This window comes from Eretmochelys imbricata, chromosome 11 (genome assembly GCF_965152235.1).
Source record: "Eretmochelys imbricata isolate rEreImb1 chromosome 11, rEreImb1.hap1, whole genome shotgun sequence".
Taxonomy (NCBI): Eukaryota; Metazoa; Chordata; order Testudines; family Cheloniidae; genus Eretmochelys; species Eretmochelys imbricata.
In genome coordinates this window covers 12,646,060-12,668,595 of record NC_135582.1, presented here as the reverse complement: position 1 = coordinate 12,668,595, position 22,536 = coordinate 12,646,060, and the positions used below count along the sequence as shown (strand labels likewise).

The 22,536-nt window shown below is 45.7% G+C and overlaps 1 protein-coding gene across 1 annotated transcript in view; it reads right to left on the bottom strand.

Moving 5' to 3' along the window:
• The window catches only part of LOC144272063 (kalirin-like), a 116,968-nt gene that overhangs the window by 14,256 nt on the left and 80,176 nt on the right, over positions 1 to 22,536 (bottom strand). The window contains exons 18-21 of the mRNA XM_077829859.1: positions 5,885 to 5,912; positions 4,567 to 4,738; positions 3,238 to 3,359; positions 1,417 to 1,548 (exon numbers count right to left, since the gene is read on the bottom strand). Of these exons, the coding sequence (XP_077685985.1) occupies positions 1,417 to 1,548; positions 3,238 to 3,359; positions 4,567 to 4,738; positions 5,885 to 5,912 (454 nt within the window). The remainder of the gene's footprint in view (positions 1 to 1,416; positions 1,549 to 3,237; positions 3,360 to 4,566; positions 4,739 to 5,884; positions 5,913 to 22,536) is intronic.

Genomic DNA, 22,536 nt, shown 5'->3' with positions numbered 1-22,536 from the left:
TTGCTCACACTGTTGTTGAACTGCTCCTTGCTGCTGTCAAGTTGCCCTGTGTATGGCTTCATAAGCCACGGCATTAAGGGGTAGGCGGGGTCTCCCAGGATCACAATGGGCATTTCAACTTCCCCTACGGTGATCTTCTGGTCCGAGAAGAAAGTCCCTGCTTGCAGCTTCCTGAACAGGCCAGTGTTCCGAAAGATGTGTGTGTCATGCACCTTTCCGGACCAGCCTGCGTTAATGTCTGTGAAATGCCCACGATGATCCACAAGTGCCTGGAGAACCACTGAGAAATATTCATTGCGATTAACGTACTTGGTAGCTAGGTGGTCTGGTGCCAGAATTGGAATATGCGTGCCATCTATCGCCCCTCTGCAGTTAGGAAAGCCCATTTGTGCAAAGCCATCCACAAGGTCACGCACGTTGCCCAGGGTCACGGTGTTTCAGAGCAGGATGCGATTAATGGCCCTGCACACTTCCGTCAGCATGAGTCCGATGGTCCACTTTGCCACTCCAAACTGGTTAGCGACTGATCGGTAGCAGTCTGGAGTAGCCCGTTTCCACAGTGCAATCACCATGCGCTTCTCCAAGGGCAGGGCAGCTCTCATTCTCGTGTTCCTGCGCTGCAGGACTGGGGCGAGCTCATCACACAGTCCCACGAATGTGGCTTTCCTCATCCAAAAGTTCTGCAGCCACTGCTCGCCATCCCAGACGTGCATGACAATGTGATCCCACCACCCACTGCTTGTTTCCTGAGCCTGAAAGCAGTGTTCCACCCTGGTCAGTACCTCTGTGAAGGCCACAAGCAATCTCATGTTGTAGCTACTATGCGTGGCGAGATCAATGTCGCATTCCTCTTGCCTTTGTAGTTTAAGGAACAACTCCACTGCCACTTGTGATGGGTTAGTCAGAGCAAGCAGCATATTGGTCAACAGTTCAGAATCCATTCCTGCAGACCGAAGAAGCAGGGCAGGGCGTGCAGTACACAAACCGTTGAAAGATGGTGCCAAATGCAAACGGAAGCACAGGGGTTGCTGGGGTGCGAAGCAATGCATCACGGGGCATTGGGACAGGACCCAGGATGCCCCACAACCCCCTCCGCCTTCCCACAACTCTTAGCGGCAGAAGAGGAAGAGATGCTCTGGGGGATAGCTGCCCAGAGTGCACCACTCCGAATACCGCTGCAAGTGCCGCAAGTGTGAACACGCTGTTGCGCAGGCAGCTGACCGTGTCAACACACAACAGCGGTTTCCCAGCAGGGCTCTCTGAGCGGTGCTGTAACTCTGCCCATGTAGACATACCCCAAGAGCTCTGCCTGGGAGCACACCTTCTGTATGAAACCCGGGGGAGGGGAGGGGGGGTGCCAGGCTCCCTTGTACCCCCTTAATGGCACCCCGGCTGTAAAGGCTAACGTTTTCCTACCTTCTTCTCTGTACTCTACAGTGTAGCCTGAAATGGTGCAATTGCCTGTACTGGATGGGGGCAGCCAGCGAAGGATCACTGAAGTGCAGCTTCTTTCCTGAGCGATGGGACGGTTTGGGGCTGCTGGAACACCTTGAAAAGAAAAATCAGTACCCCATCACCTATTGTTTGTACTTTACTGCTTAGAGCATATAAAAGAAAGCCCTACCACTGTCCACTGTAGACATGAGAGTTGTCTGGACAGCGACTGGAGCAATCACAGGAATTGTTATATCAGAACTGGTCCATCCAGTCAGGTATCCTGTTTCCAACACGGGTCTATACTAAAAAGGTTTGAGAGGAAGGCCAATGTCCTCTAGACCATAATGTGCTTACTCAGTTGTGCAACACTATAGCACGGGTGGGAGTTTCTTCTTGCTCTCAGCTGGTGCTCAGCTTTGCTCTGAAGCCTGAGCGCCCCCTCTCTCTAGTGATATTTGAGGAACAAAGGAAGGCAAGTGCAGCCACGGTATATTTCAGCATCACTGAGGATGGCATGGCAATATCATCACCTTTGACCTTGGAGAACAGCAAGGGGGGACGGGAATTTTCACTCAGACACATGGCGATTTGTATTAGTTTATTCTAACTATGGTAAATGCAGGTGCATTGGTGTCCTTAGCCCATTGCTACTGGTTTCTGCTGCAATCTCAGTGCCTGATCCAAACCCACTGAAGTTAAAAAATTTCCGATGAGTTCACTGAACTGAATGGCCCGTTGGTGTGTTGAGCTCAGAGTAATGACTTTTGAATGGCTAACATTGCAAAAGGTGACAGACAAGGCACATGGGGTGGAATTAATAATAATAATAATACTTATTTGAATTACTGTAGCACTTAGGAGTCAATCAGCAATTGCTACGCATGTAGCGAAGCACTGTCTGGAATACGGTGGCAGCTCATTTACCCACTTACTTTTCCGGTAAATCTGACAAATCAAACCAATGGGGCCCATTGTGAGAACAGACAAATTGACTTCCTAACTGTTCAGGACTCGCACCTCCACAAGCCATCAGTTATACATTCTTTACAGCTGCGTTGCCTCTAATGCCTCAGGCATCTCTCATTTGAATTTCTAAAATATGCTTTGTTGGAGTGGAGGTCACCAACAATCAGCTCACCATTGGGACTCATTACAATTCCACGGATCCTTCAACATTCTTCAAAGGTGAGTTCCCTCAAAGTGTTTTCTAAGGGCCAAATCCTTGCCCCCTCCATTCAAAGAGGTGGAAAGCCCTAAACTCACCACCAGTAAACTTCTTGCCCCCTTGCTTAGGTGTAGGCTCCCCCAGCCAAAACATCCTGCAAAGAGGGAAGAGCAGGGGCAACATCATCATCTATGCTAATGATTTGTAACTTGGAGAGGACTCAATTTCCTTCTTACCCTCACTGAAAGCGTTTATGCAAATCACACTTGGTCTTTGCATTGGGGCCCAGTCTGGGCCCACAGGGTGCTGTGGTTACAGGAAGCTGCATTCTCAGCTAGGATGGGTAAAGGTTATGATGCATGTTAGGCCAAGATTTTAAAATGTGGCCCTTAAAGTTAAGGCACCTAAATCTAGAGCTAAGCATCAGCTGCTCCCTCTGACACGAGTGGGAATTGGGGTTGAGTAAAGTCTGCATGGTTTGGCCCCCTTGTTTGTCATCCACTTGCAACAGCTCCTTACCTACTTGTTTGGACAGTGGCTATTTGTAAGCGCTCCCAGCCTCCACAAAGGGGCTCAGCAAAGCTGTTGCTGCATTATGTTTCAGAAGCACAAAAAGATAAGGTAAAATCCAATACCTTGCACTTTGACTGTAGCGGAGGTCGAGGCTGTTCCGTGTTCATTTGTTGCCACACAGGTGTATATACCACTGTCCTGAGGCATCAGGTTACAAATCTTCAGGGTGATTTCCCCAGAATCACTACAGGTGTCAGAAACATCACATTTGAAAATGCTGTTTTACTAGCGAATACTTACACTGGCATCTCTTGTAGCGTATTGGAACGATGAAGATGTCTTAGAGGGTACAGTGGGCACAGATAAAGGATGTCAACGCAAAGCACTAAGGAGAAATACATACTAAGGGTATTTTAGTTCTACTGGGCCAAATTCAGACCTGTGACATTGCTCCATTGAGTCCAGTGGATTTGCACAAGGTTGCACTAGGCCTGAATTTGGCCCATTGACAGACAATTTACGTGCAGTCATGCGTTTGGCAGCATTGGGGTGGGAAAAGGGATGTTGGAAAAAAAGAATCAAGGCAACAAGACTAGATTGATCCCCAGTTCTGAAGAAAAAAGGGAACCACTGATGTAAACACATCACCTGTATGGGAATATCACCCCTCTAAATACCACAGAGAGTCAGTCTGCTGAGTAAGTACAAGCAGGGCAAGTTAGAGTAAGGGCAGCTGTGAAAACTGATGGTCTCCAGGGGATCTCTTGACCTGGCAGTGCGTTTTGATGAATGAGCACAGTAACTTCTTTTTGATTTCTCATTTTCACCCGACTCTGCATTCCCAGGGTACACCTGTGCCAGAACCAGAAGCACTGAAAAAAAAAAATCTTTCGAGAAAGCTCGTTCCCCTGAGATTTCCACTTTAATTTTGTCCTCCCGAGTGGTTTAGATAAGCTGTAGATGAGCATCTGAACTCAGGCTGCTTATCTGAACTACTCAAACTCCAGAGCTGGCAAGGTTTGCCCAAAGCTGACTGCAAAGCTCTCTGGAAAAATCTCTTTTCCCTCCCCACATGGGGCTTTTAGGGCATCCAGCATTCTGATGATCTGTCTTTCTGTCCAAGCACAGTCAGCTATGACTTCCCCTAGAGACAATCCACGCTCTTCTTGGAACAGCTGAAGGAGGTCCCTAGAGGGTCACACAAGACACTGCCTCGTCCCCGAGGCGAAGCATATTCCCAGGTTGGGGAGCCAGACTTCACTCGAGTCCCAAACTTTGACCCCCCCATAGCGGACATACATAATGTGCTGCTACTGCAGCACGCCAGGCTGGCTCAGATAATCGTTTGTCTTTAATGTGTCTTGCAGTCAGATTGGTGCCGTCACCTCGTTTGATAGGAGGGAAACTACTAACAAGCCTGAATACTTCGGGAGTCCAATACATGAACTTACCAGGATGAAACTGTATAAGTGGCTGTGCTGTTCTCATTGTCGAGAATATTTTGATCCGGTCCCTTCCAGGTTATGTTGGGCTTTGGCCGTCCACAGACTTTGCACTGCAGCATCACCGTGTCACCAAGCAAACAGGTGATATCCACTAATGGCACGAGAAACTCTGGAGCCACTGGAGAAAAAAAAAAAAAAACCCCACACAAATCCTTTTAGCCAAGCAGAAGAAATGTGCCCCCACCCAAATCCGATATTTGAATACAAGCATTTAATCCTACCCATCACAGTGGGGGTTTATATAGGATCATGTGCCTGAATGATGCCTTTAAAACCTTGGTACCAAGTGCTGAGGATACAGGAGGCTGGAAGGGAAATTGCTGAAACTGCGACTTCACTAAGAGCCAGACTGTGATGGCTCTTGCATGGCCTGGCAGGGGTGGGAGCCCTGCAAAAAGCCCAACGTGCAAGGGCCTCCCACAGTAGCAGTTCCTTTGCTCGGGAAAGCGCAGAGACTGCTGGCTTCTTTTCTCCACCTGGGAAGCAGGTGAATGGGTGAGAAGGAAGCGGGCTGTGTCCCTGCAGCCTGACGAATAACACTGGCACACTGGGGAAGATGGTGCAACACCGACAGACCCCAGTCATCGGCGTGTGGGATCGAACCGGGGACCTCTGGAGCTTAGTGCATGAGCCTCTACTGGATGAGCTAAAAGCCACCTGGCTGTTGGCTAAGGATGTAGAGCAGATTCATTTTCTCTCTCCAAGTGGTCTTGGTGCCACTAGATGGGACAGAACACCACATCCAGGAGGTGTCTGGGTTACAATGGCACGCCATACCAGCATAATAAATGGTGCAGAGTGAGCTCCTGCTCCTTTCTGTTCACACTGAGCAGCCACGGGAAAGACTGCACTGGCCTGAAGCACAATCTCCTGGTGCTCTTCCTGGGTCAATACAGCTCCACCCTGCCTCTTTGGCAGGGCTGTACCACCACCCTTAAGAGGCTAACGGTCAGGCACTGTGTATTTCACAGGAAGTCTGACACTCTTGTTTTGAAAAGGGCATTTGGGGGAAGTGCAGGTCTGGCGATTTCAGCACTGCATGGATCCTTTGGTTGTTGACAGGACGTACTAGGACCAGAAGGAATCCTCCTCATGCTGATTACCCTAGAATCTAGCCAAGATTACTCAGGCAGTGTGCCCATGGGGGACCTGCCCTAATGCGAGTCACTATGATCAAACCCTGTGAAGTTCTGTTTTATGTGGGTTGATCCAGGTTGCTGGCATGGCAGGAAAACATTGCAGTGCACAGCTGTCTTTCACTCACCTTCTTGGATGAAATTTGGGTTCATTATCTGAAAAATGAGAAGAAATAGAAACATTTAATTTTTTTTGGACAATAGAGAAGCAACACCTTTCTTCTGCAAGGTAAAGTGAAGAAATGGACATGAAATGCAGAGAGACCGACTGATCAGAGAGCACGAGAGGAATCGCTAACAACCAACATACACAGCAAGCATCTATAAGGGAGTTCTAAATGGCTAGTGCATAGTTAAAAAGGCAAATTAAAATTTTAAGAACTGTTACTTTAATAAAGCATAACCCTTTTCAGTGTTAATTGCAGCATAGGCAACAGGCAATCATCTAACTCTCTGAAGACTGTAGGCTATAGTTTATTTTTATCACATATGTGGTGATGCTCATGCTATTAATTCCTTTCTTTCTGCAACCACATGATATATTGTTCCACCATGTGATCAATTGCACAGACACGTGATCAAATGCATTTATCATGTACCTTTGACCATCTCACCTGCACTCTGCTCACTAACCCATCTCTGCTGAGACACCTTTTAATCTCCGAAATGCTTTGGTAAAAAGGGGGGAAGGGGGGGGGGACAGTGAGCACAGAATATCAGGGTTGGAAGGGACCTCAGGAGGTCATCTAGTCCAATCCCCTGCTCAAAGCAGGACCAATCCCCAACTAAATCATCCCAGCCAGGGCTTTGTCAAGCCTGACCTTAAAAACCTCTAAGGAAGGAGGTTCTACCACCTCCCTAGGTAACCCATGTCACAAAGATATTTACTTCTTTGCCCTCACTCTCAATTACAATGGTTCAAGCCCCAGGGCTGACAGATTCCAGTCCAATGACAGCATTAAGATCTAATATCTCATGGCCTGTCATGGCTATAAAAATCTTGTCTTATCTCACTGGCTCTCTCTACTTTCTAAATTATTTGCACCTAGTCATGCTATTTGTGAGCTCTTTTATACAATGATGGAATGCAGTCAAAATTAGAAATGATTTATCATTCAATGACCCACACATGGTGATTGAGGCAACTTGAACTTTTAAAGATAGAGGGATACAAAACCAATACCAATAATTTTTACAATGCTACATCTATAACAACGCCTCTCTATAGTTTGGCATACACAAAATACATGATGGTGAAGAGTGGTAAGAAGATTTTATTGGCACTTGTTTAGGGTAAATTCATTAACCCACTGTTGATTCATGAGCCAAGTTCAGGCCAGTAAAACACTGTACCAGCACCATGTACACACCAGTAACCCTTTTCCTCTACTTAAACATCTTTACATGCATTTATCTAGGTGCCAATCTGTGAGATATCAGTGCAGTGAAGGTCTGATTCAAAGCCTAGTGACACTGATGGAGTCTATCCATTGCCACACTGGGACCATTCAGGCCTCAAGAGCAGAAACAGTAATGTTTAAAGGTAACCTTTTAAAGGCAAAGAGATTAATTCAGCATTTTTTGGCTTACAAATACCTTTCCATAGCAAATAACGCAGAGTGAGAAAAGTGCTAGAACATGAATATAGCACAGGAAGGTTTCAACCTTTGGGCTAAATTCTGCTGATGATGCTCATTCATGCATGCCTGCAAACCTTCAGGTTGCAGCAGAGACACATGCCGGAAGTTGGTTGCCTGACTGTGCCTCCTCCAGAAGGTGTAAAAAGACAGCACTTGTCAGGCCCCCTTCAATTTTCAGCATGGAAAGGTGTAACTGCAAGTGGCAAGAGGGAAATGAAGAAGGCCTCCAGTGTACATATACACCCACTTCTGCAGCTGACCAGAGCATGCTCTTAGGCATCAGAGCTCTTCATGTATTATCTTCCTTTCTTAGCAAAAAGAGAATGTAGGAGACCACCATGCTCAGGCCCAGACTCAGGCAAAATAGGGGCACATACCAACACAGGTTTGCTGCATATATATTTCCATTTGGGATGTGGGTTACCTAACTTCCTAGCACTGGCCAGAATTTGGTCCTTCACGGTAGATCTGATAGGAATCAGAAATTTATTGTAGTGAATGAGATCATTGCTCCATACAAGCCAGTACTGTACATCTAGTACTCTAGAAACAGTCAGTAATTGATACTCGGGAGCAAAGCCCCCAAAACTTTTCCTAATAATGTACCTAACAAACTAGAATTCTGTACACAGGGGACATCATTTTGACACTCTGACATTCTGGAAATAACAGAGACCCCATCTTTTCATTCTCGGAAGCTTATAAAGACTTAAACCATTGTCTTCGTCCAAGAAGTCTGTTGGGATTTTTTTTTCAAACCTAGTATTGACTTTAACGTGAAAGAATGTGTTAATAATAATGGATCTAAAATATATTCTGCATAAAAATGATTAGTCTCCCCAAGATATTGGAGAACTCTGTCATCCCTTCTGACAGTAATGACATTTAATGGATGACGTGAACACTCCTAAATATGTAATTGGAATCAGATGTGGACAGCTGCTGCTTTAAATTAAAGTGCTTTAAATTAAAGTGCTTTGTCTTCACACAGTTAAGAAAAAACAGGCAGAAAAGCAAAGGAAACATTCCAAAGGTTCCTGTAGGAAATGTCTGAGGAGCAGTTCTGCTCTGAAAAATAACTGTGGCTTTCTCCCTTGACAGATCTGCTCCCTGGCTGCATAAAGAGGCAGATCTGCTGACTTTACTGACCATACTGTAGAGTTTTTCCCCTCCTGGCCTGGGTGTGGGAGTTAGGATTCTATTCCTTCTTGCGTATCACCATGTGCATTGTTAATTGAGGGCTAGTCTTTACTACAGCGCTAAAAATCGATGCTGCTGTGATCAATGCAGCGGCATTGATTTAGCGGGTCTGGTGAAGACATAAGTCGATGGGAGAGCACTCTCCTGTTGATTTCAGTACTCCACCTCAGAGAGAGGCGGAATCTACCTCGATGGGAGAACGTCTCCTGTCATAAGTAAGTTATGTAATTTACGTAACCTAACTAACGTAACTTACATTAGCGTAGACAAGGCCTGAGTGAAATGTGCAAACCCACAGACGCATAACATGGCAAAGGGAACCTTTAGTATTGGCAGCAATGCATGAGAAAGTATCAAATCCGGCTCGACTTTATCCTCCTAGGTTGAGTTTGCAGGCATTTCAGCCTGGGTGGGGGAAAGAAAACAAACAAAAACCCAAGCATCTCTTTGCTTGTGAACAGAGAAGATTTGATCTGGAAATCACTGAGACAATGGGGCCATTTTAAAAGTAGCTTTTCAGAGCCGAACCACATCTTCGGACAAGTATTTAAGGATGCCTTTGCAAAGAACTGAGGATCCTAAGCATGTGCTCAATAACCTCACGCTGGGCTGAAGGGAGGCAACCCAGAGGAAAGGATGGTTATGCCAGATGATTCCCTTCCACATTACTGCCAGCCACCCATCCTACCACCTAAAAGGGCCTGATCCAAAGGCCAATGGAACCAATGATCTTCAGATTTGGCCCTAGCTGTGCATTTTAGGTTCTGTAGAAGCAGAGAAGGGGGAAGTTACAATGCAGCTTGTCATCAGGGGGTTTCCTTTCTGGAGTCGTATGTTATGCAGCCAGCCAGTTACTGTGTGGATTAATACCGTTTCCTGGATAATCATTAACTTACATACATTCTAGTTAATTCTCTCCTGCTCTGACACAAGGGCAGAGGAGGTGAGACCTGCCCTTGTGATTAAGTGCTTCTCTCATTTATAGGAAACAGAAAAGGAATTGGAATAAGTTTCATGGTAAGACACCAGGAGCTGAACATTCAGGACACTTACTGATGTTTATGTAAATGAGAAATGCATATCTATCAAATATGCAGATCTGGGCATTAACTCATTTGCATGAAGGCTCCAGCATTCTGGACTTTTTAGGTTAACCAATATACACAACTTAAGAATCACAGTATAAGTGAACTCCATACCCACCCTACTCCGGAACTTTAAATCTGCACATCCTCCCTGCACTCACCCATTAAAGTGCCTTTTATATTAAATTGATTTCTGCCTTTATTGGATTGGGGAGCAAGAGAATGAAATGCTCTTAACACATCACATATGAGTTCCTGTACATAAATGTTTAATTAATAGATACAGCTATGATGTCTCAGATATTAAAGCAATAAAAATATGAATAAATAATGCTACCTTCTTTAATAACTTGTGAGACATGATGCATTTGCAATAACAACCTTACAAGGTATTTTATATTTTAGTACCCAGAAAGAAAATTACTACAGCTAGATAGCATTGATCGAGCCTACTGGTAAAATTTTCATTGTCTTTCAACAAGACTTAACCTGAGACCGCCTAAGTCTCTTTCAAAAAATTGGCCTTTTGAAATTCCTATCCCCTACGTGTAAGTTATTACATGACTGCAATTTAGAAAAATGGGATATTGGACCAAAAAGAGAACATTTTTGCAAATAAATCCTTAATTCAAAGTGTTCCCCATATGATTCAGCTATTGGTTTCAGTAGGTCAGTTACTATACTTATTCCCTCTCCTTTTGTAAAACATTAGGGAGCTATCACTCATGGGAACAGGGAAATGGAGGTACAGGAAGATTAAACTACTTGTTCAGAAGCAAAGAAAGTGTCAGTGACAAAACTGGATATAGAACCCGGATCCCCCAACTCAAAGTCCAGATTCCTATTCCCTGGACTTTGCAAAAAGCTTGTGCGTGGGGAGCAGGTGGTGATTAGAATTTAATCAGCACCTATCTCTGCATGACAGAGTACGTCTACACTACAATTGGGATGTGAGATTGCAACTTGTGTAGACATATCTGAGCTAGAAAAGCTTGTGGCAGTGCAGACTTCTACAGAGCCTGTGAAAGCCTGCCTGGAACCCTTTGTAATTATTTGCACAGCTAGCTCATGCTGAAGTCCAGGCTGCCATGGCATCACTGCTTCAGTACCTGAGCAGTCTGCATGAGCTGTAATCAGACTCATGATTGCAGTGTAGACATACTGTAAGCTAAACCAACATTTCTTCTGTGGAGTCAAGTGTTTTCTTCAAGCCACCAAACAGACTTGTAACTTTTTGTCATTATGGCAGAGGTACACAAGACATCTTGGGCTGATATAAGCCGCCAGAACCATTGACTTATTTCTGCTAAGAATCTGCCCTGTTAGCTTTGGGCAAGTTTATGTGACTCTTTTCAAACTGCTTTATCGCTGTAGGTTGGGTATTCTCCCTGATCAGGGAGCGTGCCATGTTTTTCTGAAAGTCTCCAAGACAGTGGCTTGCACAAAAGCCAGGAGGGCTCTTAAAACATACACGTACAAAAAAACTGTTTTAATTCACTTCTATAATCTTTTTTAGAAGATTTCCCTGATAGGGTAAATATGGTCTGCTCTATTTTGGAGGATGTAAAATTCCTTATCTTTCCATGGACTATACAAACTCCCCACTCCATATACACCCCCACACCCTCCCTTTTAACATTAGCCAACTCCAGCTCCAGGGTTTCTGTTTGCAGACTGAACTGGTCCACAGTTTCCTTGGGCTTAAGAAGATCCTTCAGTGCTGAAGTCATGTGACAAACCTAAAGGAAGCATTATGGTTTAGGACTCAGTTAATTGCTCCTGGCTCCTTTTAGTCAGCGTACCAGATATTTATTTATATATCCGTTTATTTCCAGCATGCGTGGAGAGAGTTGAGAAAGTAGGGCAACTGCCATTCTGAAGTTTGCTCCCTCCACTGACAACAGGATGATGATGGCAAAATACGAACTGTAGCATACAGAGAAGAAAGGGTCTCTGGAAAGTATTTTCCATGAACTCTGCACCCTGAGAAGAGTGAAATCAGTAGTAGAGAGCTGGACACACAGGCTGGTGAAATGGTACTACACAGCTGGATTAGCCCAACCAAGATACGTCACTAACCGAACGTGCCCGAAAGCTAAGTTCTGAGCCAAAAGTCCCTTGAGCTGCCATGTTCATGTAGCGCAAATCCATCAGTAGAACAATACAAAGGTGTATTTATATAGCATCCTTCACACCCCCGTATCCAGTTGCTGATTAAGCAGAATAGAGGATCATCCCCATACATGGAATGACCAACAGGCACAGGGTCCTGAGAGGAAACATCCTTAAAGATTCCCTTTTAGAGATCCCTGATGCCAGCTTATCACAGGGAGGAGTTAGAGGACCTCTTGAAGAAACAAGGCCAGCTACACTGAGACCTGTGCCCCTGTTGCAAGTCCCTGTTCTTGGCAGCAGAGTCATTAACACCGGGGGGAGCACCCACAGAAAAAAACTGGGGGTGCTCAGCACCCATCAGCCACAGTTGTTTGGTGGGGCCATGGAGCTGGCTAGCTGCTGCTCAGCTGTTTGTTGGCTGTCAGAAGGCACTGCGGGGGAGGGAGGAGCCAGCACCGGGTGAGCGGGTGTTGGGGGAGGGGGCGGAGAGGAGCAAGCAAAGGGCAGGGGGGCGGGTCTGGAGAGGGGGTGGAGCAGGGCCTGAGGGCAGAGCCAGGGTAAAGTACCCACCAGGAAAAATAAAGTCAGCACCTATGCCTGGCAGCACAGCTCCATTGCTGCCCATGGCCAGGACTGTCCCTGGGACCGAAAGCTGTATGTATGGGGGGGGGGGGGTATCACTTGAGAGAACATAGCCAGTTTCAGGCCATTCATTTTCACAGGTAATCTGCTTTTGAATTGAGGGGGAAGATGTGCAGTCTCTGCAACACTCCTGGCCAGCCCTACTCCTGCACTGCATGCCCCTGCCTCCATCCCAGTTAGTCTCTACCCCTTTCCCAGCATGCAGCCCTACAAGAGCACCCTCCCTGGGTTCCCCAAGAGGAGGGGAATGGCAGCGTAAAGACAACGGACCACATTCCCCTTCTGCATGAACACTGGGGAGACCAGCAGGCAGGTCACCTCTATGTACAGCTCTAGGGGTATAATGCTATCATAAGAATGGCCATATTGGGTCAGACCAAAGGTCCATCTAGCCCGTATCCTGTCTTCTGACAGTGGCCAATGCCAAGTGCCCCAGAGGGAATGAACAGAACAGGTAATCTTCAAGTGATCCATCCCGTTGCCCATTCCCAGCTTCTGGCAAACAGAAGCTAGGGCCACCAGCCCTGTCCATACTGGCTAATGGCCATTGATGGACCTATCCTCCATGAACTTATCTAGTTCTTTTTTGAACCCTGTTATAGTCAATATATATATCCCTTTGAGTGAGAAAACAATAGAAGGCTGTGAAAGGCAGAGGCAAGCCACAGACAGAACAGACTGAAAGTGTGTATCAGGAGTACAGGCTCCTCCCAGGGGCAAGGCCTTACTAGTAAATACCAGCGAGTTGGGGCTCTAGTCTGAAGATTTATGGAGGTGTGGACCAGAACCCTTCACTCTACATGGCTTCATCCTGGCAAAACCTTAGGGACATACTTGCAGGAGTTTAAATTTAAACACTGCCAGTACTAATATTGACTTTACCTGCCACTCCCCTCCAAAGGGGATGGCTGGGGTCATCTCAGCTAAAAGACCAACAGCAAAAGAGATCTGGTTGGAGTCTATGTAATTTAAGCAGCAAACTAAGCAAAGATGTGAAAACAAGAGTAAGATGCTCAGCCAGGTGAATGCCCATAAAAACGTAAGCTGCTTACATTTTAATCTGCATCCTAAATACAGTGTTAGTGGGGCTCCTAAAGATAAAACTGGTAACGTGATATTAAGATAACCAGAGCATTTATCTAAAGTCTGTTTTGCTGAGCCTGGCACAGTTTTATAAGTGACAAAGAGAAGCATTAATAGTGGACCTAATATACACAACCAGGATGTGGGTGGTTTGACACAAACTATGTAAACTGTACTTACAGATTAGGACGTTATTGAACAGAATTATCAGGGTGGAAGCATCACTTAGCAACTACTTATGGCCAATAAACTGGATTTCTGTTGTGTTTCAATTCAGCTACGTAAAGTAGTCACGCATCCATTGCCAAATGCTCCATAAACCAGTGGGCAGAGTAGAAACTGCAATAGGATTCAGGTGGAACAGTAAACTATAAAATTTGATAGAAGGGCAGATTAATTATAAGGAAATGCAAACTAAGCAGGCTCATATAAATAGCAAAGAAAAGTGGCCCCAAGGGCCATAGTAAGCAAAGGAAGCACAATCTGACAAGCGTTTATTGGCTTGATGAGATGGTCAGCGAATGGCATGCTAATCACGGTTATATATATATAAAAAAAACACACCTGACTGAAATGGATTCAGTGACTACCATGACCTAGCATGGAGAATGCTGCTGAGAGGTCGAACACTGAAGTGTGACAGAAGCTGAACCTGCTGCCATTAGTAAACGATTACATACCCTTACACTTGCTGTCTACACACTACACTCTGAGTCCTCACTGGACTTTTCCAAACCGAACAAAATGAATGAGATGAATATGCAATCAACTCTTCTCATTTTTCTCCAGTAGCTCTGATAATTAGCATAAAGGCCAAATAGGTCAGCGCTTATGCAAGCGAGCTTCTTCAGATAACGGGACTGACAAGGTTCACCCTCCATACCAAACAGGATCAAGCCCTTTGGGCACATAGTTAACTTTCCAGCAACTGTGTGTCTTTGTGTAACAAATGCTACAGCTGTAGAGAAATAGTAAGAATTTAGGGTTTAATATTAGTCTTTAGACAAGCATTGCAAAAGCCTATGACAGCACCTAATATTAAGATATTGGACAACAGCTATTCACCTTTTTGGTCACTAAAATCAGGTTAAGGTACAGGTCTGCCTGCAGTATGAATACTTTGCACAGTAGCAGACATATTTGCAGCAATAAGGCAGTCAGTTCCCAGCAAAGTGCCTTTGAACATCTTGAGATCCTAGCAAGTGCTTATATTTTTTTGTTTACACAAGCCCTGTACTCTTCTTTGTAGTTTGTTGGTGTGAGCACAAGTCAAAATGCCTCATTTCTATTCCGGAAAGCTCAACAGCTTTCAGGTGGCTTGTCCATTTATTAAAGGATTTGATTCCCCTCCTGACGAACACTTCATTATGGACTGTGAGCTGTACAGCTCTCTTAGGAGGATGCTTGTGGGATCTCATGCAGCAGTCACATAACTACTGATTGACCCTTCTGCACAGAAGCTCAGATCCATACAACCCAACATTCCAGTACTACAGTAACAAACTATAGTATAGTAATGAACTTTCCCAGTCATCGTTTTCAAACTGACTCCCACAAAGTCAAAATGTAAAAGCCTTCATAATAGGAAAAAGAAAAGGAGTACTTGTGGCACCTTAGAGACTAACCAATTTATTTGAGCATAAGCTTTCGGGAGCTACAGCTCACTTCATCGGATGCAGCTCACGAAAGCTTATGCTCAAATAAATTGGTTAGTCTCTAAGGTGCCACAAGTACTCCTTTTCTTTTTGCGAATACAGACTAACACGGCTGTTACTCTGAAACCTTTCATAATAGGAGTCATTCTTCATTTTAACAGTAGAGGGCAGGGTTTACTCTAGGACAGGCAGGTCAGTGTTTGCAAGCTATTCTCTGTTCTCTTCCTTGTCTAAAGATTAAAAAGAAAAACACACACTATCATTTGCAAATGAGGGTTGCAGAATCCAGTGTCAACATGTTTCTTGTTCCTTTATTTTTAAATTTAAGAAAAATTTAAGGATCACTGGAAAAGCAAAAGATTTAGTAGGATTCCTTCATAATCATTACTAGCTTTCAGGAGAAAGAAAAAGAAAAAAAAACCCCAAAAACGAAAACAAAAAACCTTAATCCACAGCAAAACCAGAACTCCACTGATCAAAGCAGAGCTAATGTTGCCTTCTGACACTCTCAGAAGCCTCCCGTTATTCCGAAAAGGACAACGCTTGTTACGAAGGAAAGCGCTGCCGGAGCATTAAAAGATTGAAGATGCCGTCATAGAGAAACTGGTACCGTCACAGCGAAGGTCTGATTTAAAAAGAAAATGCCGACCTGCAAAATGCTTGGGCAGTTGAGCAGAGTTCCCTAGAGAAGTGCCTGGAAGGGGCTGGACGTACGGGCTCTGTAACTACTCAAGGAGCCAGAGAAATCTGACTTTCTCCCTAGAGCATCCGTCACTGCATGCAGTATCTACCCACCTTCCCAACTTGGTGGTCTTATTGTCAGGACCCAACAAAACCTAGCTTTCGATCAGGCCTTCTGACTTGAGGGGGTACACTGGTTTGATAATGGAAGGAGCCTGACCAGGATTTGCTTTGTTAACTTAAATGACACTTTTCAAGGACTCTGTCCTCAAAACATATAAAGACTGTCAGTCGTGTTCTTTCCCGTAATTGTTCAAAGCACAAGTGTTGGGTGTGGAAAGCGTCCACATGATTCACAAAGGAAACCATCAGTCTCAAAGGGTGTGTCTGCCCATTGGAGTGCAATGAACTATAGGCATGCGGACAGACCCCTTGCCTAATGGTAGGTTACATTCTCCCATCACATTGCCAACAGGTGAACATGCAGAGCTCTTCTTTGATGAAACAATAATACCAAGTGTCTACAGTTTTTCCACAATGGGGAACTAGAGGGGGAAGAAGCCATCTCAGTTCACCCCAGGCTCATCATTCTTTGTCCATATACCTTGTGGATGTGGATAAGCAAAGAGTACAATATCACAGAATACACTGCCTATTCAAATTATTAAATGAGCAATGTTAATATTCTGAGTAAGAAGTTCTACAGTATCAGGTACCATTGTTTAGACCAAAGGGAACATCATAATGAAGCTATAGATATTTAATCGCAAACTTTGTGCTCCCTACATTTGCTCTCATAATACATATATATTAGTTGCAAAGTCGATGCAAATTTCCCCACTAGCCCACACAAAAGCAAATGCTTCCAACACTCCAGGGTTTTTTTGTGGTTTTTTTGTTTGTTTAAGTTAACAGAGGCAAAGTTAGACTTGAAAATTGAAAGCCACAAGATCTGGCTAGCACTGCTAAAGTGGCTGGACAGGTGTTGTGAATGACTCATCCTCCTCCTGTGCTGGGAGTTAAAGGCAACCATATTTCAAAATTGTTCATAAGGATTTTACACATTGCTTTCCATGTGCCAAGCATGACCCAGCAATTATACTAATTCACAATCCTCACAGAAAGCCTGAAAGGTAGACCACGATCAGCATTTGACAGATGGGAGCACAGGTGCAGAGAGATGAAGTGACTCACCCAAGGTTATAATAAGAAAAGGAGTACTTGTGGCACCTTAGAGACTAACCAATTTATTTGAGCATGAGCTTTCGTGAGCTACAGCTCACTTTAGTCTCTAAGGTGCCACAAGTACTCCTTTTCCTTTTGCGAATACAGACTAACACGGCTGTTACTCTGAAAGGTTATAATAGCAGCCACTGACTCCTTTCCTGCAGAGATGTGGCATGATCATGTGTAACCCTAACCCTAACCCTAATCAACTGACTGGAGCCACACTATAAACCAGGGGTGGATTTACCATGAAACAAACAGTGAGGTGGTACAAGGCCCACAAGGACAGGGGGCCCCCCAAAATGCAGGACACACCTCATCTGACAACCTGCCCCTGAGTCCCGGGCGGCAGCACAGCCGGGCTCAGGCAGGCAGCCTGCATTCCGTGGCCGGTGGCCCCATGCTGCTCCTGGAAGCGGCTGGCTGTTGGCATGTCTCTGCATGCCCCTAGTGGGAGGAGGCGGGTCCACATGCTGCCCCGCCCCAGGCAGCGCATGGAGACCCGCTCCCCCGCCCCCCCCAGTGGCGCGCAGAGACATGCCAGCAGCAGTGCAGCAGGGCTAAGGTGGCTCCCTGCCCGCACTGCCTCCCTCCCTCCGTGTCACGCCACTCACAGAAGCAGCCGGCATGTCCATGTGGCCCCTGGGGGTGTCTCCGTGCATTGCTCCCACCCCGAGTGCCAACTCCGCAATTCCCATTGGTTGGGAACTGCGGCCAATGGAAGCTGTGGGGGTGGCGCCGGTGGGCAGTGGTGCAGAGAGACCGCCTGGTTCCCTCCCCGCCTAGGAGCCACTGCCAGAGGGGTGTGCTGGTTGCTTTGGGGGCCGAGCTGCTCAAGGTAAGTGCCGTCCCCCTAACCGCTCCCGCACCCCAACCCTCTGTCCCAGCCCAGAGCCTGCACCCAAACTCCCTCCCAGAGTCTGACCCCCTGCAACAATCAAGGTACCTCACTTTATTTTCATTTACTTCCTATTACTTATAATAGAGGAGGAGGAGGAGAAGGAAGAAAAAAAAAATGAAAAACTGAGGGGAGATGAGAAAACGTTCCGTTTCTTGGCTGGGTCCGGGGGGGGGGGGGGGGGAAGGGGGAGGAAGAAATGAACCTGCACACAGGGCCCCACTAACTCTAAATTTGCCACTGCCATAAAGATTGGCCTCTTACTAGCACTCCTACGTGTTAGACTTTTATTTGAAAGGCCACACACTAGCTGATCCAGGTTTAGAATTTGTGACTTCCTGATTCCTAACTCTGTGCTCATGCTTCCCGGCCACCTTGTCTCCAGAGAAACTATTTATTTTGCTAACAGTCAGTGAGGCATAGGATAAAAATCTGAACAAAAGCAGAGATGCTAAGGCAAGATATTAATCTTATAGTTATGCAAATACTTTGAGGTGTCTAGATCACGTCTCTAAGGCCTAGTGAAGTCCTCCAGCTTCTAGAAATGGTAACAAAAGGAGAGGATATGACTATTTCTGCCAAATCTAAATGAGAACAAATTGGTGATCCTATTCCCCTCCTGCACCCAAGTAGTCTTGCATAGGTTTTGAGGCGAGTTATAGAAGGCTCTTGGGGTCCTGTTTACATACTTTTCTTAGCCTGGAGTGTAGCTCTTCTGAGCAGTACAAAATTATAGCTACCTTACATTTTTAGAACAATGACTGCAGTAGCATTGTCAGGGGAGTTTCCACAAAAGAAGAAGAAACCCAATCAGGTTGCAAGATGACTGCCTATTCATTTCCTAAACATCTCTCTTCACAAGGAGACTAGATGGGCTAGGGCATCCCTCCTGGACAGAGAGCTTTTCATCTCGATGGCACTGGGATGAGTCTGGCCCAAATGGGCAGTGGTTTGGAAAGCAATTTAGAAGGATTTATTGGACTCTGTCCTCTCAGTGTCTCAGGTGTCCACTCCACCAAACAATTCTCCCAATTGGGAGCCTTGCTAACAGTTGAGACCCCAAGACATGAATGAGCATGGAGAAGGAATCACTCATGCTGAGGCAGTCCCTCCATGTTAAGGTTTAGCAGCCAGAATGGTGGAGGAGGAAGATAGCTACACAAGAAGCATGGCAATCCCGTGGACAAGAGACTTCCAGCACCAGCACTCTACTGAGAGCATAAATGCGCCCCCTCTCCCCTACACCCATGGTCTAGAAACTCGTCTCAGGGGAAGAATAGTAGATTTAAGAAAACCTTTGTTGTATGGCAACTAAAACCAGACTATAAATGTTTAATTTACTCGCAGCTAGGATTGCCGATTTTGGTTGGACATATTCCTGGAGGTTTCAATCACATAATGATCTTTAATTAAAGATTAAATTCCTGGAGACTCCAGGACAATCCTGGAGGGTTGGCAACATTACTGGCAGCTGAGAACAGGTTGTCCTTGCTCTGCTTCTCCTAGGTTTTTTTTGTTTGTTTTTTTCCACTGCAGTATGAGAAGGTATTTTTAAGGGCCCAGATCAGCACCAGTTTTGCTCTTGCATTGATTTGAATTTATTACAGGCTAATGAGACCTTTGTGAATTAGAGTGAGTAATGGTATTTTTAGCTACAGGAAATGAATGGCAACCTGACAGGTACAGGGGATTGGCCCTGAAGGACAAGACCTCAACTCGGGGGAGACCCTTACCTAACCCAGAGAGCTACCCCCTTGTTCAGCTACCCCGAAAGGCATGACCTGGCTGGAGGATGGACTCTCAGAAAGGCCAGATCACTGTGGTATCAGAGCAGCTGTCCACAGGGGCACCAGGAGTGAAGAGGATCTGCTCCACCCCACCAGACCACTGGGGGGCATCTGTGGCAAGTGAGCCCCTTCACAGTTGGTGGAGAATGCAGGCAACTCATCCAAATCTGCTAAAAGCATTTGGGCAGACTATGCCAGGTGGGGCTACCGGACAGATGGATGTGGAGAAACTGTTCAAATGGCTGACATAACCAGCCGCAGCAGGCTATGCAACCACACGAATGACAATACCAGGTGTTGCAACAGATGGCTGCCTAACAGCAGCAACAAGCAGCCCTCCAGTTACAACAGCAGCAGCTTGTCAGAAAACTGGCTGCACAGCAACAAGAGCAACAGCCGTGCCTTGTCCAACGGACATCGGATGCTCACATTGTTGTGGCCCCTGATGACTAATTCCCTCACAGGAACACCGAGCTCATCTTCACTCCCCACGATCCCAGTGAAACTCAAAGATGAGACCAGAGGATGACTGAGGTTTTTCTAGCTACATTTGAACAAGTGGTGACAGCTGCACAGCAGCCTCCCACACACCGGGCCATTTCGCTGGCTCCATATTTTATGGGGCCACCTCAGGCTGCCTACAGGGGACTCAACCCAGTGGCCACACAGGACTATTTTGTATTAGGTTTTGTATGTAATATCCAAATATCAGCATTGCTTTTGCAAAGAAATGTATCCACAGGGGGCCCTGCCCCAGGTGGTAGCCCGGAAGCGAAGGGACCACTGTTGGCGCTGGCTACAGCCCAAGAAAGGTGGCAGAGCCAGTCTTAGTAGAACAATTCACCCAGATACTGACCTGTGACCTGCTAAAGGTCAAAACAAACTTATCAGTTTGTCACCTCCAGACAGATGGCTTAGTGGAATGGTTTGCCAAAATGCTGAAAGATGGTAAAAAAATTTGGGATGTCAGATCCTCACCATTGACCAACTACTTCCCTCACTATTATGTGTCACAGGAGAAATCCCACAAGCTTTCACTTGATTCTCACAGTTTGAGCTACTATACGGGAGACAGCCTTATGGCATCCTAAGCTTCCCCTAGAAATTGGGGAGAAACAGAGGCCACAGGCCACAAACATGGTCCAGTATGTTCTTCAGATTGCATGAGAGGCTTAAGTCTTTAGGCAATCTCTCAAAAGAGAGCTTGATGAGGTCCATACAACCAAGGGACCCATCTGTGTGTCTTTAGGCATGGTGACCAAGTGCTGTTATCCCTACTAACTCTGGAATCTAAGTTGCTGGCCAGATGCTAAGGACCATTTGCGGTAGTAAGACAAGTTGGACCAGTGGACTCTGAAATCTGACAGCCAGGAGAGGAGATATAGTCGGGTCTCTCTTTTGCATGTTAACCTTTTAAAGACTTGCAAAGTCAGAGCAGGACAACTACCACCACCTTATCCTCCTGACCCTGAACTAGATCCCCAGTCACCCAGAGTTCAGAGATCATACAGACTGAGAAGATCTCCAGACTGAGCAAAAAGCCCTGATATAATGTTTGGTTGAGTCTTTATCCTCTGTATTTTCAGCTCTACCTGGACAAATCTACTTGACTTACCATAAAGAACCACAGAATAGGAACAGATACAAGAGACTCCTCAGCCCTTTTCTCAGAAAATATGAGAAGCTGTCCTGGAGGAATAATAAGCAATGCTAGACATGAGTGGAGGAGTGCCATTGTGCTGGTAACAAAACCAGATGGCATTACATGCTTATTAACTTTAGAAAGCTTAATGCAATATCAAAATTTGATGCATACCCAATCCCCAGGATGGACAAGCTACTAGAATGCCTAGGAACATTCAAATATATTATCACCCTGGATTTGTCAAAAGGGTATTGGCAGATCCCTTTGACACCTATATTCGGGGGGGGGGGGGAAGAGGGGGTGGAGAAGAGGGAGAATGAAGACAGCCTTTACCAGTTCCACACTACACCATTCAGCCCCCATGGGGTAGCAGTGACATTTGAGCAATTTATGGACCACGTACTTAGACCACATGGACAGTACACAGCAGCATCTCAATATCATCTATTGGCAGAACTGGGGCAACCCCATATGAAGGTCACAGCCATGCTGCAGGCCCTCAGATGTACGGCTCATGGTGAGCCTGGCTAAATGCAAGATGGGGAACTAAGAGGTCATGTATCTGGGCTATACAGTAGGGACAGCCCAATTCCAGCTGTTAGTCACATAGCTAACAAGCCTTCATGCCCTGCCCCATACAAACAACAATGAAGCAGGTGCAATGCTTCTTGGGATTGGCAGGGTATTATAAGCAATTTGTTCTAGAATTCACCATGATTGCAGCCCCTGCTCATGGACCTTATCAAGGACAGTTGACCCCAAAAGATTATCTGGTCAGAAGTCTGTGATGCAACATTTAGAACCTTAAATGGTCACCTCTGCTAAGAATGGTACTCCTTTACCTGGGTTTTTCAAAACCCTTTATCATGCTGGCAGACGCTTCAGAAGCGGGAATCCAAGCAGCCAGACAGAAAAGAATGCCTAGTCCTCTGCATAAAAGTCAAAAGAGATTCCCTTAGGAAGAAGTTTACTCAGTCATTGGAAGGACGCTTGGCTGTGAAGTGGGATATGGATGCCTCCAAAAAAATAGTATCTAAGGGAACATTTCTCTAAGTGACTGATCAAGCTCCATGAAAGACACCAATCCTTCAAGAGTGCTACAACCATACAACTTTGAGGTAC